The sequence below is a fragment of the Bubalus kerabau genome, chromosome 12, assembly GCF_029407905.1.
Source record: "Bubalus kerabau isolate K-KA32 ecotype Philippines breed swamp buffalo chromosome 12, PCC_UOA_SB_1v2, whole genome shotgun sequence".
NCBI classification, from domain to species: Eukaryota; Metazoa; Chordata; class Mammalia; order Artiodactyla; family Bovidae; genus Bubalus; species Bubalus kerabau.
This window is the reverse complement of record NC_073635.1, coordinates 13,096,071-13,115,883: the sequence shown is the minus strand read 5'-3', so window position 1 is coordinate 13,115,883 and position 19,813 is coordinate 13,096,071. Positions and strand designations below refer to the sequence as shown.

The 19,813-nt window shown below is 40.9% G+C and overlaps 1 protein-coding gene across 4 annotated transcripts in view; it reads right to left on the bottom strand.

Annotated features, from left to right (window-relative positions):
• Positions 1-19,813, bottom strand: part of DGKH (diacylglycerol kinase eta) — a 220,572-nt gene that overhangs the window by 17,090 nt on the left and 183,669 nt on the right. For 3 of the 4 annotated variants that reach the window (XM_055541973.1, XM_055541976.1, XM_055541977.1), the window contains 8 exons: positions 18,434-18,547; positions 17,818-17,952; positions 16,765-16,928; positions 12,209-12,314; positions 11,118-11,210; positions 7,330-7,449; positions 6,073-6,181; positions 3,973-4,103 (listed from right to left, as the gene is read on the bottom strand). In XM_055541973.1, the coding sequence (XP_055397948.1) occupies positions 3,973-4,103; positions 6,073-6,181; positions 7,330-7,449; positions 11,118-11,210; positions 12,209-12,314; positions 16,765-16,928; positions 17,818-17,952; positions 18,434-18,547 (972 nt within the window). The remainder of the gene's footprint in view (positions 1-3,972; positions 4,104-6,072; positions 6,182-7,329; positions 7,450-11,117; positions 11,211-12,208; positions 12,315-16,764; positions 16,929-17,817; positions 17,953-18,433; positions 18,548-19,813) is intronic. The other variant, XM_055541974.1, reaches the window with a different exon arrangement.

The following is a 19,813-nucleotide window of genomic DNA, read 5'->3' as shown; positions in this document are numbered from 1 at the left end:
TTCTTTAGTTTGAGTTCAACACATTCATGTCTTCTAGGAATCAGGCTGTGATAAAGTTATGCCATGAGATCATATTCATTAGTGTTGACTTTTTCTTTCTTTGGAAGGAGAGCTTTAACTTTGCAGAGGCATGCTTTGCAGCTACTGTTATCCTTTGGCCCACTCATAAACAACTTTCCAAATGGAGAAAACAAAACACCAGCCAAACAACCCGCCCGTGTCTTCACCACTTTCTTTGGGGTGTGTGTGTGTGTGCACTCAGTCGCTCAGTCATGTCTGACTCTTGAGACCTGCTGAACTGCAGCCCACCAGGCTCCTCTGTCCATGGGATTTTTTCAGAAAAGAATACTGGAGCGGATTGTCATTTCCTGTTCCAAGGGATCTCCCCAGTCCAGGGGTGGAACCCGCGTCTCTCATGTCTCCTGCCCTGGCAGGCGGATGCTTCACCACTGTGCCACCCGAGAAGCCTTACTTTCTTTGGTATCCCTCACTGCTTTCTACTGTCTTCCAGGAGAGAAACTACTGCAATAGGTTTGTCTGTTACAGCAATTAGAAATATCTTCCCTTTCCCACCTTTAGACTGTCACATTGCTATCCCCAGTTGTCTGGTGATAATGAAGTCACACCTGAGCCAAGATCTGAGCAACAGCTAGCCAAGTGGCAGGTAGGGAAGAAGCATACCTTCAGAGGGTACACCCCTGATGTGAGAGTTCCATATTTTTAAATCAATGAAGCACGGCCAGATTGGAAGAGTATAGCCCCAAAGGATCGGTGGCCCCACAGCAGGTTAAATACATAGGCAGAACTTTGTGGGTGTCCCATAGATGCTGAGTCTTTATTGGAATTGAAATGGGAAGCCACCAAAAGGTTTTAAGCAGACGAGTGATATACCTGATGTTATTAAAGCATCACTCTGGGCTTCCCTGGTGGCTCAGATGGTAAAGAATCTGCCTGCAGTGTGGGAGACCCAGGTTCAATTCCTGGGTTGGAAAAAGCCGATGGAGAAGGGAATGGCAACCCACTCTAGTATTCTTGCCTGGAGAATTCCACAGACAGAGGAGCCTGATGGGCTACAGTCCATGGGGTTACAGAGAGGCAGACAAGACTGAGCGACTAACACACCCAACACACACACACACACAAAGCATCGCTCTAGTTGCAATGATAATAGATGAGAGGGCAAGAGTGTCAGTGGGTGGGCCACTGAGGAAGCTACTGACCTTACACAGGCAAGAGGAAGGATTGTGGAAAGGAGAAAGAAAACTAAAGGGAGATTAAAATCAAACTACTTTGTGATGGTCTAATGAGGCACGGGGGAAGGATAAGGAAGAGGAAGGTGCTAAATGTGACCCTGGGTTTCTCTGGCTCAGGTCCCTGAGTTGCTAAGATAACAGACCACAGGAGAAGGGGCAGAATAGGAGGAGGACAGGACTGCAAAAGTTTGGTTGTGGACACTTTAAGACTGATAGTCTGTGTCGTGGCCTAGTGGCAAGCAGACTTGGTGATACGATCCTAGACTTTACAAACGAGGTCAGGGCTAGAAGTAGAACCGTGTGAACCAATGATATATCCATGCACAGTATCTGAAGTCATGGAAATGGATATGGTTACCTAGGGAGTAGATAACCCTTCACCAACATTCAGAGACTTTCCTCTAAAGGGTCTGCTCCTTCTTAAAGCTCCAATGACAGAGAATGAGGTGAGCTCATTTCTGGCTTGGTTTTGTTCCACTGAAGACTCTGTAAAATTACTACCCTTCCCATTGCCCTATACTCTGTTTTAGAACCAAAAGAGTTAAAACTGACTATGTCAATACAAATTTTTGAAAGCAAAGTTTTAAGGGAAAGAATGTCATTTGCCCTAAAAATAAAAACAAAAAAGTCTCATGCTAAATAAAAATTTTACTAACAATTCTTCATCATCTCCTTTGTACTCTTATTGATTTTTCCAGCCGGGTTCTATCAGTCTAACTTTAACTTTTATATGTGAGCTTTGTTTTTTTGTTCTGCAAATATTATCACTCAATGTGTGCATGTGTTATGTTTATGTATGTTTGTGTATGTTTATAATACATATATTATACATAGACAAAGTCTTTTCCTTCAATGTATGCTTATTCATGGCAAGTGAAATGCAAGCTTCTAGAGGGCAGATGCTACCTAGAGAAGAAAATAATATATTCATCAGTATGTACATATGTATGTGTTAGTCGCTCAGTTGTGCCTGACTCTTTGCAACCCTATGAGCTGTAGCCCGCCAGGCTCCTCTCTCCATGGGATTCTCCAGGCAAGAATACTGGAGTGCATTGCCATTTCCTTCTCCAGGGGATCTTCCCAACCCAGGGATCAAACCCGGGTCTTCTGCTTTGCAGGCAGATTCTTTACCCTCTGAGCCACCAGGGAAGCCCATTCATCACTAGCTATTCAATAAATATTGCTGCCTGTTGAGGATATCAGAAGCTACTCAAATATGTTACATGTAATGGTCTTCTACATTTACTTTTTGGTGTATTCATTTCAAGTGCTGAAGTCAATTTTTACTCTAATACTATATATTCTATATATTTTGCTATGTTCCAGATTTGGGACTTTCAACTAAGATAATTAGTTAATCTATTATTTTATTATTATTCTGGCTAAAAATGTCTAGGTATATGTCTTTAGGTATAATGTTTAGTTATGTGTCTTTAGGTATAATGTTTAGTTATGTGTGCATGCGTGCATGCTAAACCACTTCAGTCCTGTCTGAATTTTTGTGACCTTATGGACTATAACCCACCAGGCTCCTCTGTCCATGGGATTCTCCAGCAAGAACACCAGAGTGAGTCGCCATGCCCTCCTCCAGGGGATCTTCTGACCCAGGGATCGAACCCACATCTCTTACATCTCCTGCATTGGCAAGTGGGTTCTTTACCACTAGCGCCACCCGGGGAAGTGCCAATGTTTAGGTATAATATACTTTATATTGCCCATTTGGGTTTAAAAGTCTCTACTAACATATTTTTAGATAAAGGCACAGCTGTTTATGAATTTATTAGGAATTTACTGTCTCATAATTGTATGCATTTTAGAACCAGGTGATTAGGAAAGGAATCAATCCATCAAATGTTGAAGGCTTTATCGCTGGCTTAATGAATCAATCTTGGAATTTTTAAATGGCAGTATGTGGCAAGAAAATAGAACATGACAGAATGCTACGTTTAACCCTGGGACAGAATATGCTACTTTGGCCATTTCTGTGGTTGAGTGTCCACTCAAAGAGGAAAAGGGAATTGCTGCAGACCATGAATTCATAATTTTTCTTCCCTGTCATAAAAGACAAAGAAGTTTTGAGAAGCTCTCTAGCAAAAACAAGGCATAATTTTTACTTCATTCACTAAAAAGGAAAATACGTTTATTTTGGGGAAGAATACAATTTCAATAATAAAGCCATGGAAAGGAAATTTGAATTTGTCTACTTGTTCACGTGACCTCTGAAAGGTCAATTTAGAAACACAACCAAATCGTAGAATTCTAAGTAGCCACTGCTCTAAGTCTCTCATCTATTTCCCTTAGGAAGGCCTTGTTCTTGGTATTTTGAATGAATTTTCAGTTGTTTGAACTTTTTAGATATTTTCAGTCATTTTAAGCAACAAATATCACCTTTCATGTTGATCCAAGAAAATGAACTGATGGAAATGTGATCCATTTGGAAATATTAGCACAGCCATGCCAATGGACACAGAGAAAAATACTAAGTTCATGCTAAGCTTTAGCTATAACTGTCCGACAATGATTCTGACAGAAAAACATTACTGACTTTCTCTTTTCAAAAGCATATAAGGAACTCAGGCCACAGAACAATGCATATTATATAGATTACATACGCATACCATGAGCCAAGCTGCAAGCACAGAACTGAAAGGTGCAGGAGAAAGGAGTCTGTTTTGCAAGAAGAAAATTTAAGAACGGAAGAGTAGCACAAAGGAAATACCTTAAGATCTCGCCTTTCCAGATGCAAAAGCTCAGCCCCTCTGATGTCATGGCGGATGAAGATTTCTTTGTACTCTCCCAAATTGAGCAGATCCAGCCAAGCAGCAACTTCCTCCGTGCCCCATTTCTGAACTACCAAAGTTAAGAGCAAAACCCCCTTAATTTCTACATGCTCAATGCATTACAAAGCACAGGTTGGCCAAAGAAGATGCAAAACAGAGTACAGCGGCAGTGCCAGCAAAGGGAAAGGTTCAAGGTACTGTCTCAACAAAACTACAACTCCGCTTTTCCCCATGCAAGTTTCAGACTGCCAATCAACTTGAGGTTCTGACTCTACAAAGACATTCACTGCTGTGCACTTGAGCCTTTCACTTTAGCTCAATTTCCTCCTTAAAGCCATGCAAACCACACAACGTGTATAAAAATGTGTTCCTCATAATTGGGATTAGCAGTACAAGGTCTAAATAAACTCTGACGATTTCCTTAAGATCATATACGAAACTTATTATACTTGAGCTACCAATGCTAATAAAAATTTCAAATCTGACACAGGATATAATTTTACACAAACTTCCGCTTCAGGTCTTGCCAACTTCAAGACCTTCATTGGTTCTCAGATGCCTTTATTGGCTCTATTCTGTTGATGATACCCATTACAGACAATCATACAATGCTTGCGTGCTAATAATTATGCAAGGCTTGCGTGCATGCTAATCGCTTCAGTCGTGTCTGACTCTTTGCCATCCCATGGACTGTAGCCTGCCAGGGTCCTCTGTCCATGGGATTCTCCAGGCAAAAACACTGGAGTGGGTTGTTGTGTTCCCCTCTAGAAGATCTTCCCGACCCAGGGATCGAACCCATATCTCTTATGTCTCCTGCATTGGCAGGTGGGTTCTTAACCACTAGCGCCACCTGAGCGACTTCACTTTCACGTTTCACTTTCATGCATTGGAAAAGGAAATGGCAGCCCACTCCAGTGTTCTTGCCTGGAAAATCCCAGGGACGGCGGAGCCTGGCGGGCTGCCGTCTATGGGGTCGCACAGAGTCGGACACGACTGAAGCGACTTAGCAGCAGCAGCGCTACCTGGGAAGTACAATTATGCAATAAGTGTCTTGTTAAATCAACTTAACATTGTCTAAAAACTGTCAACACTGCTTTCCAAGATTAATTGGGTTATTTTACTGTATGTATCCTCTTTCATACGTTTTACCCAACATTGATTAGCTTAATAAAAAGTTTCCCTGTTTGCCACATTTGGTTTTAAAATGCTCTTCAACAGCTGCTCGGTGCATTATCAAAAATAAGGTTATATATCACTTTTTAATATGAGATGGCTAACTCAGAAGCGTTATAAAATTATTTGATAAATTAAGACATCTACCATCATATACATAGAACTTGAAGGTCTTCAGCAGTATTACAGGACTAAATTTGATCTCTAGGGAAAGGTGAAAAGGCGATTTGAAAGAATATCCAAGAAAGAGTTTAATCTTTGCTTGAGAAGCAAGTGTCACAGTGAATTGTTATTAATGAGCTGAAACGGCGTTCTAAGCCCTTAAACGAGGAGGAACAGAATATATAACTTGAGGCGGGAAATACACTTGGCAAGTTATAGGATTAAACGGAAGTTTCTACGTTCCATTTGTCAAAATGAGGTAGATTGTGCATGCTAAAGAAGGAAAGAGATTATAAGCCTTGAACTGCTGTTGAGCAAGATGAAGAGCCAGCAAACAGAGGTGCTGACGTTTACACAATGAAGTAGAAGCAAATCAGTAGACCACTTGGTAGTCTTGTGTGCTTCACGACTACAGACTCCTACTCACAACGGGACTTATTTTAGGTGTGCTATGATTTTTTGTATGATGGTAAAGTGAACATAAAATGAAATTCACTATTTAAACCATTTTACAGTGTATGATTCAATACCATAAATGCTATTTATAAGTACATCCATAAAAGCTATTTATGAGTACATCCATAATGTGGTACAATGATTATCACTCTCTAATCTCAGCTCATTCTCATCCCCTCAATGATATCACGTTAATCCGTTATTTTTTTCATAACATTATACTTTCCCTTTCCGTGCGGATCACCTACCAGACTGTGAACTTGTCTTCTGCTTCTGAACCTTCTCCTTTTTGAATTTGGGCACAATACGAAATACCGTGCTTCTGCTGTTTCTCTTGGTGCAATCCATGGGGGGCTCCTGTTTGAGTCGATCAAGGAAAGAATTTTCTCAGGATATTAAGAGAAGAAAAACCCACTCTGACAGCAGAGATAACAGAGGAAGAGGTTATACACACAGAACATTGTTGGAGTGATAACTCCCTCCCCAGAAGTTCATGGTGTTGTATACTCCTGAAAATGTACTGATTCCTGCAAGATGACTTTGTTCACATAAAAGCTTTTTCTCATTTGCTCAAGAAAAGTGCATTCGAAAGGAGGACAGTAGTCTCCCCGACCAGGACAGTAGTGTGGTTCCCCTTTCCGTGGTTTCTGTTACCTGCCGTCAACCTCATTCTGAAAATACTACATGAAAATTCCAGAAATAAACAATCCATACAAGTTTTAAGTTGTACACTGCTCTGAGCAGCATGATGAAGTCTTGAGCCATCCTCATCTATCCCATCTGTGAGTCCCTTCATAACCAATCTGAGTTATCTGACCAGGTGTTGTGGTATCACGGTGCTTGTGTTCAAGTCACCTTATTTGACTTAATAATGGTGCCAGAGAACAAAAGAAGTGATGCTGGCAATTCACATATGCTAAAGAGGAGCTGTAAAATGCTTCCTTTAATGAAAAGACGAGAGTTCTTAATAAGGAAAAAAAAATCGTATGCTGAGCTGGCTAAGATCTATGGTAAGACTGTATCTTCAGTCTGTGAAAACTGTGAAGAAGGAAGAAAAAATTCACGCTAGTTTTGCTGTTACATCTCAGATTGCAAAGGTTACGGCCACAGTGCATGAGACATGCTCAGCCAATTTGGAAGAGGCATGACACCGTACAGGAAGATATTTTGAGAGACGGACCACATTCACGTAACTTTTGTTACAGTGCATTGATCGTGATAATTGTTCTATTTTATTATTGCTGTTGTTCATGTCTTGCTGTGCCTAATTTATAAACTCAACTTTATCCTAGGTATGTGTGTGTGAGGAAGAACATAGTACATGTAGGGCTTGATCCTGAGGTTTCAGGGGTCCCGTGGGAGTCTTAGAATGTATTTCCTGCAGATAGGGGAAGATGGCGATATTTAAAATGTATTTCCTCCTGAACATTTCTTTTTCAAAAGGTGCGTTCAAATTCTATTGTCACAAAGCGTACACATTTATAAACAGGTTGAATTTTACATACCTCATCCTCATTCGGGTGTAAGATATAATAAAGCCATGGAATCTCTGTTAACTTCTGTAGCTCCACTTCCACGGAATGTAAGGCATTGGATACTCGCTCTTCATGTGGAGACTCCAATTGCTATTTAACAGCAGATTAAAAACCGAGATAAAACAAGCCTCAGAGACCAACCTCAAACCCTCAAACAGAATAAACTATTTCACTGACACTGAACATCTTCACCTCTTGTGAAGCGAGACAGTGTTGTTGGTTTTAACACAAAAGAATACAGAAAAAAGAACAAATTACTTTATACTGACTTCATTTAAACAAATTTTAAGATTTATCCTCACTTCTGAAAGGTAGTATAAGCAACTAGTGTGACTTTACTAATTTCACAGAAAAAACTATTGCTATTGGTGGTTTTTTCCTATGCAAATCTCTTCTTCCTTCTTATCCTTGCATCCCATCTGCCTTGCCATAGTGAATAATCTTATCATTTTAACTTATTTGTGGCAAAAAAATCATTTTTATTTACATAGGCTATGGTGTAAACAAATAATGATATTTCAAATTGCTCAAAAACATGTCACATAAGAAGAATCACCTGTCACAAAAATCTTTTGGGTAAAGACTAATAAAATAATAACTAAAATAATAACTTTAGGGGGAAAAAAGCCTATGGATCTCAGAAAAATTGGTGATAAAAAAGCTGTTGTACAAATCAGGAAACGCTAAATGGCTTGTAAACTGGAAGAAGATTTGGAAACTTTAAAGAGAATTTAACTGGTCACCTCTTGCCCATTCATTTAAAGCACTTATCATCACTATTTTTAAAAATTTTTTGGCTACATGGGGCAGCATGGGGAACAGTTCCTTGACCAGGGATCAAACCCCAGCCCACTGCATTAGGAGCTTGGAATCTTAACCACTGGACCACCAGGGAAGTCCGTAAAGCAGTTATTAAAAGTCACAAATTCAATAAATAAATAAAGGTGAAATCAACACTGCTACAAGCAGAATTGGGAGGCACTGAATTCTAGCCTTGGCCTTGTTACTAACTATGCCCCCAAGGGATGATGAATTGATTTGAGGAGTCTTAGTTTCCTTCTTGGGCTTCCCTGATAGCTCAGTTGATAAAGAATCTGCCTGCAATGCAGAAGACGCTGGTTCAATTCCTGGCTCGGGAAAATCCGCTGGAGAAGGGACAGACTACCCACTCCAGTATTCTTGGGCTTCCCTTGTGGCCCAGCTGGTAAATAGTAGAACATGACTACACAATTTCGAGGATCTCTTCCAGCAAATCGAACTTTGATAAATGAAGTCAAAATTGCACAGTACCTATATATAGGTTCATGGGGATTGAATTTATTTATTTTGGTCACACTGCAAGGCATGCAAGATCTTAGTTCCCCAAACAGGGATGGAACCCACATCCGCTGCAGGGGAAGCGTAGTCTTAACCACTGGAACACCAGTGAAGTTCTGGTTGACAAGATTTTAAACTGAAAGTTCAGAGAGAATATTATTATTATTTATTATGGACATTATTTTTTCCCCTCTGTTCTTCAAATGCTCTCAATTCCCCTCTGTTATTCAAATTCTAGTATTTCTAGAAGCTAATAAAAATACAGAAATTCTCCACCATATCATATAAAAGTTATCACTTTTATTTTAGTCTAAGTATGTATGTCTTATAAAACTGATAAAATAGTTATTGTATGTGCTAATAAGTTGCTTCAGTTGCGTCCAACTCTTTGTGACCCTGTGGACTGCAGCCTGCTAGGCTCCTCTATCCATGGGATTCTGCAGGCAAGAATACTGGAGTGGGTTGCCATGCCCTCCTCCAAGGGATCTTCCTGACCCAGCGGTTGAACCTATTTCTCTTATGTCTCCTGCATTGGCTATATTCATTCTACAAGCAAGATAAAGAGTGTAACTTAGCTGCTCTCAAATATGATTGGTTTTTTATTTTGATATCAATATTGCCAAACATTTAAAAATCATCCACTGGTAAAGGGGAATTCCCTGATGGGCCAGTGGTTAGGACGTATCCTTTCACTGCCGTGGACCAAGGTTTGATCCATAGTCAGGGAACTAAGATTTCACAAGCGGTGCAGTACAGTCAAAAAATAAAAATTTCACTGATGTACACTTTCAAGCCAAACATCCATGTTTGACTATGACAGAAGAATTAAAAGTGCAGAAGAGTCCTTCTATATTAACAAAATATAATTGATTAATATTAACCAAGTAACACTCAATGGGTACTTTCAGTATAGAGAGCTAAAATATAAAATAAGTTATGCTTCTAGTTCTTCTCAATCAGCAATTATCTTAAATATATTTCAAATAACATAAAAAAAATACATGTCCTTCATCCAGTAATTGGTACTGAGGTCATGACTTGCTGGATTTCCTATAGGACTAATTTTAGAAGAGCAGCAAGAAGATTTTGGTTAAAAATACAAGTGTCAAGAATAACCAAGATGATTTTCCTATTGGTTTTATCAAAAGATATATCCAATATTTCTTCCTAAAAGTTTCTATTCATGACCATAGCAGAGGCAGCCACCTCTTGCCCCAAGGAAGTGGCTCTTGAGTTTCCCTTGGAAATGGGTAAAACCAATTGATTCATGCAGCCTTTAAGAGTCTCTTCTCAGAGCAAAGGATGCTTCAGTGGCTATATTCTTCTGGACAGCAGCCAATCACCTCCCATCACCTCTCTCATTCTTTCACTATGCCAGATACTATGATTTTTATTCTCACTTTTTTTTAGATGTATAAATTTTCCCCAGAAAGAGATAAAATTATAGTAAACAGAAATGTTTTAAGATTATCACCTCATCTATCAATTAATGAAAATTGTTACAGGGAATTTAAAAATAGCTAATATATTAGGCTTTCTACATTTACAACAGCATGTGTGAACAACCTAAAATTGAACACTAGGTGGCGAAAAGACCCAATGCTAGAACATTTCCAGGGTGAGGGAGGAAACGCTAGCAAGGGAAGGATTCTGGGCAAACCAGACAGAAACATTTACAGAATCCTAGCACTTATGCTTGAGGTCCAGGGACTGTGGTCTGATTCACACTTGGCCTCAACTCGATTTCCAGCACCAATCTTGAGTTAATCCAGGGCTAGGTCTAGTTCCTGAAATTTAGTTCTGGACACACCGAGTCTAGAAAGCATCATCTAAGCCAATCTAGAAAACAGTAACAATCGTATTTCAAAGGTTAATTTCGGAGACACAGCTCAAGACCTCCTCTACTTTTCTGCATTCATGGGTGAACAAGTCCTTGAAGAAGGTCTCACTGTCTGTAAAGCCCAAGATTCTCAAAGCTGACTGGGGAGAGCAGGATTATATAAAGACATGATGACAGGGAAGCTCTACTCCTGCTGTGGTTTAGTTTCAAGGTCGTCTCTGACTCTTGTGACCCCACGGACTGTAACCCATCAGGCTCCTCTGTCCATGGGATTCTCCAGGCAAGAATACTGGAGTGGGTTGCCATTTCCTTCTCCAGGGGATGTTCCCCACACAAGGATCAAACCCGGGTCTCCTGCATTGCAGGCAGATTCTTTCCTGACAGCTATGAGGGAAGCCCTCTACTCCTGTTAGCCTGAAGCGTACTCCCAGGCACAGCCGTATAGTTTCTTGAAAGCAAAAGCGAGGTGAAAAGGAAGCTCTAGAGATGGGGGCCAGAGCCTGCCTGTGCATTAGAATCTGATGAATGCATGCTCCCAAATGAAGGCAAGAACGATACATTTATCATCATTCTGATGTTATCCATCATTTCTTTTCCTTACCAAAGGAACCCTGCCCACTAGTAAAGATTCTGTTTCATTATATAGGGCCTTCACATTGATGGCTATTTCAGTGGCAGTGTCTCTTGTAAGACTCTAGGAGAAAAAAACAAACAAACAGAGACATCAAAGACAAGTAGTTCTGTATTAAACTGGGATTCAATCATCAGAGAGTACATTTTACCTTTCTGATTTAAATTCACATTGCAAATCTTTTTAAAAATCTGCCAAAATACTCTTGTAACTGCAAAATTTCACACTCACATTTGTTAGCAGGATTACCTCTTCTACGTCTTACAGCACAGAACCAAAAGAATACGCCGACTATAGAAAACACACAGAAACACATCTCGGGCACACAAGCATGTATATGCTGGTGACAAAAGACACATGTTCCCACAAAAATTAAGTCAAAGAAAATTATGTCTTAAAAGGGGCATTATCTGATCATATTAGCTCTATCCCTTGAATTTCACTCTCATTAGTTCCAACCAACCAGACTGATTTTTAGACTTTCATCTTGAGGATGAACACTTCTTTTTACATTTACTTAGGTAACTTCAACTAAATAATTGAAAGGACAAAAACAATGCCATGTATCACTTGGCAAGTGAATATAACTTCAAGAGTGAGATTCTATCCACCTGTTGTAACTTCTATATTAGAAAACTGACCAAATTTACTGATGCAGTAAAACGAAATGATGAATTATTTCAGTGGACAGCTTCAACACCAAGTGATCAGTTCTAGTTAAACGCATGATACCCAGGTGTGACCTGTGTGAAAGGTGCAAGGGAGAAGGTAAAAAAGAGGAATGGTGGGTACTTAAAAGGACAAGGAGAACAAGGAAGATGGTAGGGTGCCAAGTGAGTCAAAGTGAAACAGAAAAAAGGTGATGCGAACTTAAGAGCAGGAGTGGGAAAACGGTGGCAGGAAAGGAAAATCAAGAAAACTCTGGTCATAAGTGAAGGGTAAGCTTTCAGTAGAGACTCATATACTGTTTTCTTTCAAAGCATGCGGCATGTTTAAAGTATCAACCTCTGTACGTAACACCAAAAAATGTGCGGAATGGGCATTTACCATTAGCTCCTCACCTCTGGGAAGCGTGGGTTGGCTTTGTTCAGGGCGTGGGAGCAGGCGTTCACCGCGTGGGCCAGCTCCTGCTCCAAGAGACAGTGGATGGTGGCCGCATCGCAGATCCTGGAGGCAGAAACAAGACCCATGAACACACCACTCTTCCGAGTATTACTTGAGTTTTCTGAAGTGTAGAAATGGTAGAATAAAACAAGTAAAAAAAAAAAAAGATCATGAAAGGGAAAATTTTTTTTAATAACTGCTCAATTATAAATGGCACAGGGTAGATTTACAAAATTCAAACTCTACTGCAACAAAAAATGTGTGTATGTGTTAGGCGCTCAGTCATTTCTGACTCTTTGTGACCCCATGGACTGAGGCCGCCAGGCTCTCAGTCCATGGGATTTCCCAGGCAAGAATACTGGAGTGGGGTGCCATGCCTTGCTCCAGGGGATCCCAGATTCGACGCAGGGATCGAACCTGGGTAGCCCACATTGCAGGCAGATTCTTTACCATCTGAGCCACTAGGAAACAAAAAATACCAACCCCAAAATCCTTTATATAAAAAGTTAGGCCTATGGACTCTCCGGGTGGTTAAGAATCTGCCTGCCAATGCAGATCAAACACAGGTTTGATCCCTGGTCTGGGGAGATTCCTCATGCCTCGGGGCAGTCAATCAAGCCTGAGTGGCACAGCTACTGAAGCCCGCGCACCTTAGAGCCCCAGCTCCACGAGAGAAGCCGCCGCAACGAGACGCCTGCACGCTGCAACAAAGAGGAGCCCCTGCTCACTGCAACTAGAGAGTCTTCATGGGCAGCAACGAACACCCAGTGCAGCCAAAAATAAATTAATTAAATTGAAAAAAGTGTTAGGCCTAGCATCAGAGATAACACATACTGAGGTGCTACTTGGAAGCACAAGATACAGTAACACTTCATTTTGCGTTATTGCTGAAAAGTTGAGAGGGGTCCCAAATGTAGAGTGGAGACGCATCTTTTATTCACTGAAACTTCAACCAGGCACAGTTACAACAGATTCAGTCAGTTCAGTTCAGTTGCTCAGTCGGGTCCATCTCTTTGCGACCCCATGGACTGCTGCATGCCAAGCCTCCCTGTCCATCACCAACTCCTGGAGTTTACCCAAACTCATGTCCATTGAGTCGGTGATGCCATCCAACTATCTCATCCTCTGTCGTCCCCTTCTCCTCCCATCTTCAATCTTCCCCAGCATCAGGGTCTTTTCAAATGAGTCAGCTCTTTGCATTAGGTGGCCAAAGTATTGGAGTTAGGGGAAAACATTGCCACATATATCATCATGCTAAGTGCTTTATATGCACTATCTAATTTAATGTTCACAACCCAACAGGCAGTTGCGGTTTTTCTCCACTTTGCAGATGACGACATATGAGGCTCAGAGAGCGTTAGTATGTACACAAAGCTAATCAGTGATAGAGCCTGGATTTTAGTCTATGTCTGCTGCTGCTAAGTCACTTCAGTTGTGCCTGACTCTGTGCGACCCCATAGATGGCAGCCCACCAGGCTCCTCCGTCCATGGGATTTTCCAAGCAAGAGTATTAGAGTGGGTTGCCATTGCCTTCTCCTTAGTCTATGTCTAACCAACGCCAAAGCCTGTTGTGCCGCAGTCCTTTGGAATCTAGACCTTCAAGAACAGTCCTAGAAAGACAGGATCTAGAAAGGCAGGGCAATAAGCTCAAAGAGAAAAAGGAGAAATTCTACTGACTGCTAGAAAATGAGCAAGGTGTGTAATAAGCAAGAAGGTACGTCTATTCTAATCCTTTTGCTTCTGACATCTTCAAGCAGAATGATCTTCAATCCAGAAAGGGAAGAACAAAGGAAGAGACAGAAGTCCTCCATGGCTGAATCACAAGCAAAAGAAAAGAATTTAATTCTCAAGGATCATATGATTGATATACAAGACACAAAGGAACTTGCAAACATCACCTAAGCATCCTTATCAATAACCTTGAAATCATGAGGAAGAGGAAGAACAGAGATGAGTAAATGTTATTCTAATTTTAGGGCAAAATAAAGTACTCAATATCAAGGGAACATTTCCAACTGCTAATTGAATTTCCTACTAGGTGTGGGCTTCCCTGGTGGCTCAGATGGTAAAGAATCTGCTGCAATGCAGGAGACCTGGGTTCGATCCCTGAGTCAGGAAGATCCTCTGGAGAAGGGAATGGCCACCCACTCCAGTATTCTTACCTGGAGAATTCCAAGGACAGAGGAGCGGGAGAGGCTGCAGTCCTGGGGTCACAGAGAGCTGGACCCGACTATGAGACCAACTTTCACTTTTCTGCTTTTTCAAATGAACACATTCTGAAAATTGATGAGTGAGCCTGATTTACTGGCTGATGGGGAATCATGTCCCCCTCTTTTTTCTTTTTTGGATAAGGATATTTGGTTGATTGACAGGATGATAATATAGGAAGAACATTGTGGTTTCAAAGGAGCATGCTTTAGTTTCAAGAAAACTAAGGAACCTCCATACTGCTTTCCATAATGTATTAATTAGCTGGATTGTATTAATTATTTTAGAATATATATGTACATCAAACCATCACACTGCATACCTTAAATGTACAGTATAGAATTTTTATTTGTCCATTGTACCTCACTAAAGCCAGGAAAAAATAAAAAAAACACAAAAAATTCTGTAAATTGAAGTCAACAGAAGATATTCACAGTATCTAAGATGTATTTACCTTAAAACTACTATGTCTGTGGATAAGAAGCTGAGATGCACAATAATGCAGTTACGTGGATTTAGCTGGCTAGATATTAATTTTCCCTTATCTTTTTCCTAAGCTACTCAGTATCTTAGAGTTATCATCCTTTATTCTAAAATGTTAAATATTGGTCTCCAGCAGTAGGGAGTGTGTATCTTTTTTCGTATCTCTAACATCTAGCACAGTCTGGGCATCTAACACATATTTAAAGAGGAAAATAAGGAATGAGTGAGAGAGAGCAGACGGAGAGGGTGGGGAGGGGAAAGGAAGCAAGTTAGCTCCTCGGACGCCTAAGCTTTGCTTTCCTTTTCTGTTTCAGCATTTTGATCAGTGACCAGGTGAAGGTGTGGGAAGACTTTAACAGCCATCATGCACAGAACACTGAATATGCCGGACCTGCTGTGCCAAGGGCGCTTCCCATGGCGGGTCTCACTTAACCTTCACAGTGACCCGGTCAGGCAGCTCTTACCCACGTTGGGTAGATGCCATTTGGGGGAGGAGGCGAGAAGACGCATGCCTGTGGTCCCGCCTCATCTTTGAAGTTTAATCCTGGGCATAGTGATTTTTATCTGCTTTATGTTCACAGAACTTTTTCTTTTTTTTAATCTTCTTTTTCTGTCTCCTAAAATTAATTTCTGTGGTCTGGCAAAGTCCGTGATGTATCTACTGGAAACAGATTTTTGGACTGTTCCCACCCATCCCCACCCCCTGACTCTTCTTGGGAGCAGGATTAATGTTTATATTTCCTTCTATATCCTATAAACATTTAATAAGTACAAAGCACCATATAAGTGAGTAATGTAGTATAAAGAGGGCTTCCTGGGTGGCTCAGGGGTAACGAATCCGCCTGCCAATGCAGGAGACACAAGAGACCTGGGTTCGATCCCTGGGTGGGACAGATCCCCTGGAGGAGGGCATGGCAACCCACTCCAGTACTCCTGCCTGGAGAATTTCATGGACAGAAAAGCCTGGTGGGCTACAGTCCACTAGGGGTCACAAAGAGTCAGACACGACTGGGCACACACGTACAGTAAAGACTGTATGTAAAGTGGGGAAATAATAACAAAAGGGTTATATATATAATATATATACATAATACATACATATATGCTTTATATGTGTTAAGTTGCTTCAGTTGTGTCCGACTCTTGCAACCTCATGGACTGTAGCCTGCCAGGCTCCTCTGTCCACGGGTTCTCCAGGCAAGAATACTGGAGTAGGTTGCCATTCCTTTCTCCAGGGGCTTCCCGACCCAGGAATCAAACCCACATCTTTACATCTCCTGCCTTGGCAGGCGGGTTCTTTACCACTAGCGCCATCTATAAAATAGGGCTTCCCACGTGGCTCAGTGGTCAAGAATCCAACTGCCATGCAGGAGATGCAGAAGACCGGGGTTTGATCCCTGGGTGGGGCAGATCCCCTGGAGAAGAAAATGGCAACCCACTCCAGTATTCTTGCCAGAAGAACCCCACGGCCTGAGGAGCCTGGAGGCCTACAGTCCATGGGGTCGCAAGGAGTCAGATACAATGGAAGCGACTGAACACATATATAAAACATAAAATATACAAAATAACAAGAGTGTACATTAGGCAAGCTCTCCCTTGTGTTTCAGGAAGTCCGAGACCCGGCCTGTCGTGGTGTTGGAGTGGACTGATGAAGGAAAACAGGGATTTCTGAGGCACAAGGGAAGTAGCAAATGGAGGAGAACAGAGGCGTCCCTTCCAGAGACCCGGAACCACCGCAGAGATGGATTCAAACTACGGAAAGCAGAACGGGCCACGCCCGGCGTCCTCGCAGCCGCAAGGCTCGCGGGGCTCGGGTACCTACCTGGTGATGAGCTCCTCAGCCGCCTGCGAGCACAGCTGCATCTGAGACACTTCCTCGGTGGCCAGGTCCGCCGCGTGCTGGATGTACAAGTGCGTTCGGAGAACTGGCTTACCCGAATCACACTTCTGCTTATCTTCCCAAGACTTCAGGGTGCTTTCAAAGGCCTATTTAAAGTCAATACAGCAATGAACTGTGCGTTTAGAGCTAAAGGCACACAAATAAATGTGTATTTAGATAGTACACGAATGGCTTTAAAACTACTATTACGTTTTTCCTAATCCTAACACTTCATGAAATATATTGCAAGGACAAAGAAGGTATCTTAAAGTTTTCTCATATATTACAACAAATAAAAAGTAATGTGATTGATCATTATATCAGAAAGTTTTTAAAAAGCTTTAACTTATGCTTCAATATTTACTACTGTATGAATAACAAACAGGATGGATGTTGTAGTCTTATTTGTTATGGGTGTGACCTTAATTAAGAATACATATTCTGGTAAGGCAAAACTGTAAAGACAGAAAAAGATGGGGGTGCCAGGGGTTGGAATAAGGGAGGGAGGGATGTGAGGAGGAGGACATGAATATTTAGGGCAGTGAGACTACTGGGCATGTATCTGTAACGGTGGACACAAATGATTATACACTTGTCAAAACCTATAGAATGGAGAACACAAACTATTACTTCAGTGAATAATAATGGATCAACAGTGGTTCATCAGCTGTAATAAATGTACCACGCTAAACCAAGATATTAAGGGGAACAGAATAGGGAAATATAATAGGGGAATTCATGTGCTTGTCAGGGAGGTGAGGACATATGTGGGACCAGAAACAGAATTCTCTACAGTTTCTGCTCAATTTTCCTCTAAACCTAAAAAAAGAAACCATTTTCAGAACTAAATATTTTTTTCATGTTTTTAAACTAGAATGATCTAAATGTCAGACTTAAACGACAATTTAAATCTTTTCCCTGGGCTTCTGTTTTTCATGACAATTTACTTTTTACAGGTTGAACAGACTCTAGAAGAACTTATTTTCGGTTACGTACCCTGTCCCTGGTGAGCATCTGAGCTCTGTTCTTGTGCACGATCTTGATAATCCCTGGAGGCTGAACCCATGCTTCTCCGTCCACCTGCACTGGGACTCCCTCGTCACCAAAGATAGTGATCTTTACTGTACGGCACTGAAATAAAGCGAGTTATTTGAGAGTACAACTCATCTGACACTCAACCTTGTTGTATTCAAAGTTGACTCTTAGTCCATTCTGTGGAATGGGATGTTATGCTTTTCTACATAGGATGACACAGTAACAACTGGAATAACAAGAAAGCCCATTATTTTATAGATGAATATACAGCGTACGAGTCATTGGAATAGCTTCTCAACAGCCCAAGCGGTGAGGGCTTCTCAGCTGGCATTAGTGGTAAAGAACCCGTCTGTCAGTGCAGGAGGTTTATGAGACACAGGTCTGATCCCTGGGTCGGGAAGATCCCCTGGAGGAGGGCATGGCAACCCACTCTAGTATTTGGGCCTGGAGAATTCCATGGAGAAAGGAGGCTGGCGGGCTACAGTCCATAGGGTTGCATAGAGTCAGACACAACTGAATCGCCTTAGCACGTACATGCACACAAGTAGTGAAGTCAGGTTTGGGTAGGGAAACCAACCTGGGCGATTCGATGGTGCTGCAGTTTAATGACCCTTGAAACGGCCATTTGCACACTGTCAAATATTGCAACGACTTCTAGGATCTTGTCATCAAATGATGGTGCAGCAAATATCTGAAAGAAAAACCACATTACACTTTCACTAATAGTTAAGGTTTTTTGTTTTGTTTTGTTTGTTTGTTTGTTTGTTTTTTAATTTTTATTTTTATTTATTTTTTTATTTTATTTTATTTTTTAAACTTTACATAATTGTATTAGTTTTGCCAAATATCAAAATGAATCCGCCACAGGTATACATGTGTTCCCCATCCTGAACCCTCCTCCCTCCTTTAAATGAAGTGGCCCACCAAGCAATGTAAACCCTGCAACATACATATTTTTTAAAATATATAAAAATAGGAAGCAGAAAAGTAAGCAAATATTATCAGAAAATGATACTTCAAGGACAAAATTAATCACTGAAGAGAGCTTAAAATAAACTTAATAAAGGTTTGAAAACCCATGAATACTCATGCCCCACTTATAAAGCAATCTTGACAAGAGTAAACTAATATATTTCCAAATAATTCATCTTGGTGTGTGTGTGTGTCTCTCTGTGTGTACATCTGTGTGTGTGTGTGTGTGTACTGTGCTCAGTCGTGTCTGACTCTTTGCAACTCCATGGACTGTAACCAGTCAGGTTGCTCTGTCCATGGAATTTTCCAGGCAAGAATACTGGAGTGCATTATCATTTCCTACTTAGAGAATCTTCCTGACCCAGGGATGAAATCTGCGTCTCTTGTTTCTCCTGCATTGGCCAGAGGATTCTTTACCACTGCACCACCTGGAAAGCCCCATTTTGGCATGAGATGTATTAAATATCTGTTCATACATAACTCAGGTATCTCAATAAAATGATGCATATAATTCTAGGAAACTTCAATTTCAAAAAGTGATGCAGATTTCATAAAATTAAAGGTAATGAACATGGAAATTGCAATCGGGTTCACTTGGTATGTTTTAAGGGAAATTTTTCAAGGTATTACAAGCGGTGTCTGTATGTGCTTTATTATATACCTTACTACAACTTTTTAGGGCATTTAAGAACATGAAAAGAAATCTCAGAAGATGAAAACACGTGGGCTTACTTTGCTTTGATGTTAAATGTATTTTCACAAAATTAACCTAAAATCTTTAAATTTCAGCTCTATTACTTTGTTCCTTTTACTCCCTCTTTTTACTGTATCATACATAATTATGCCTCTGAAAAAATATTCAATGTAAAGTAGTATCATAATTAAAACTTTTACTGAAAATCTCAGGACACAAATTTGGGAACTTTTTGTTATCAGAATGCCTGGTTTTAAATTCTGTCTCCTCCACTTATGAATTGTGTAAACT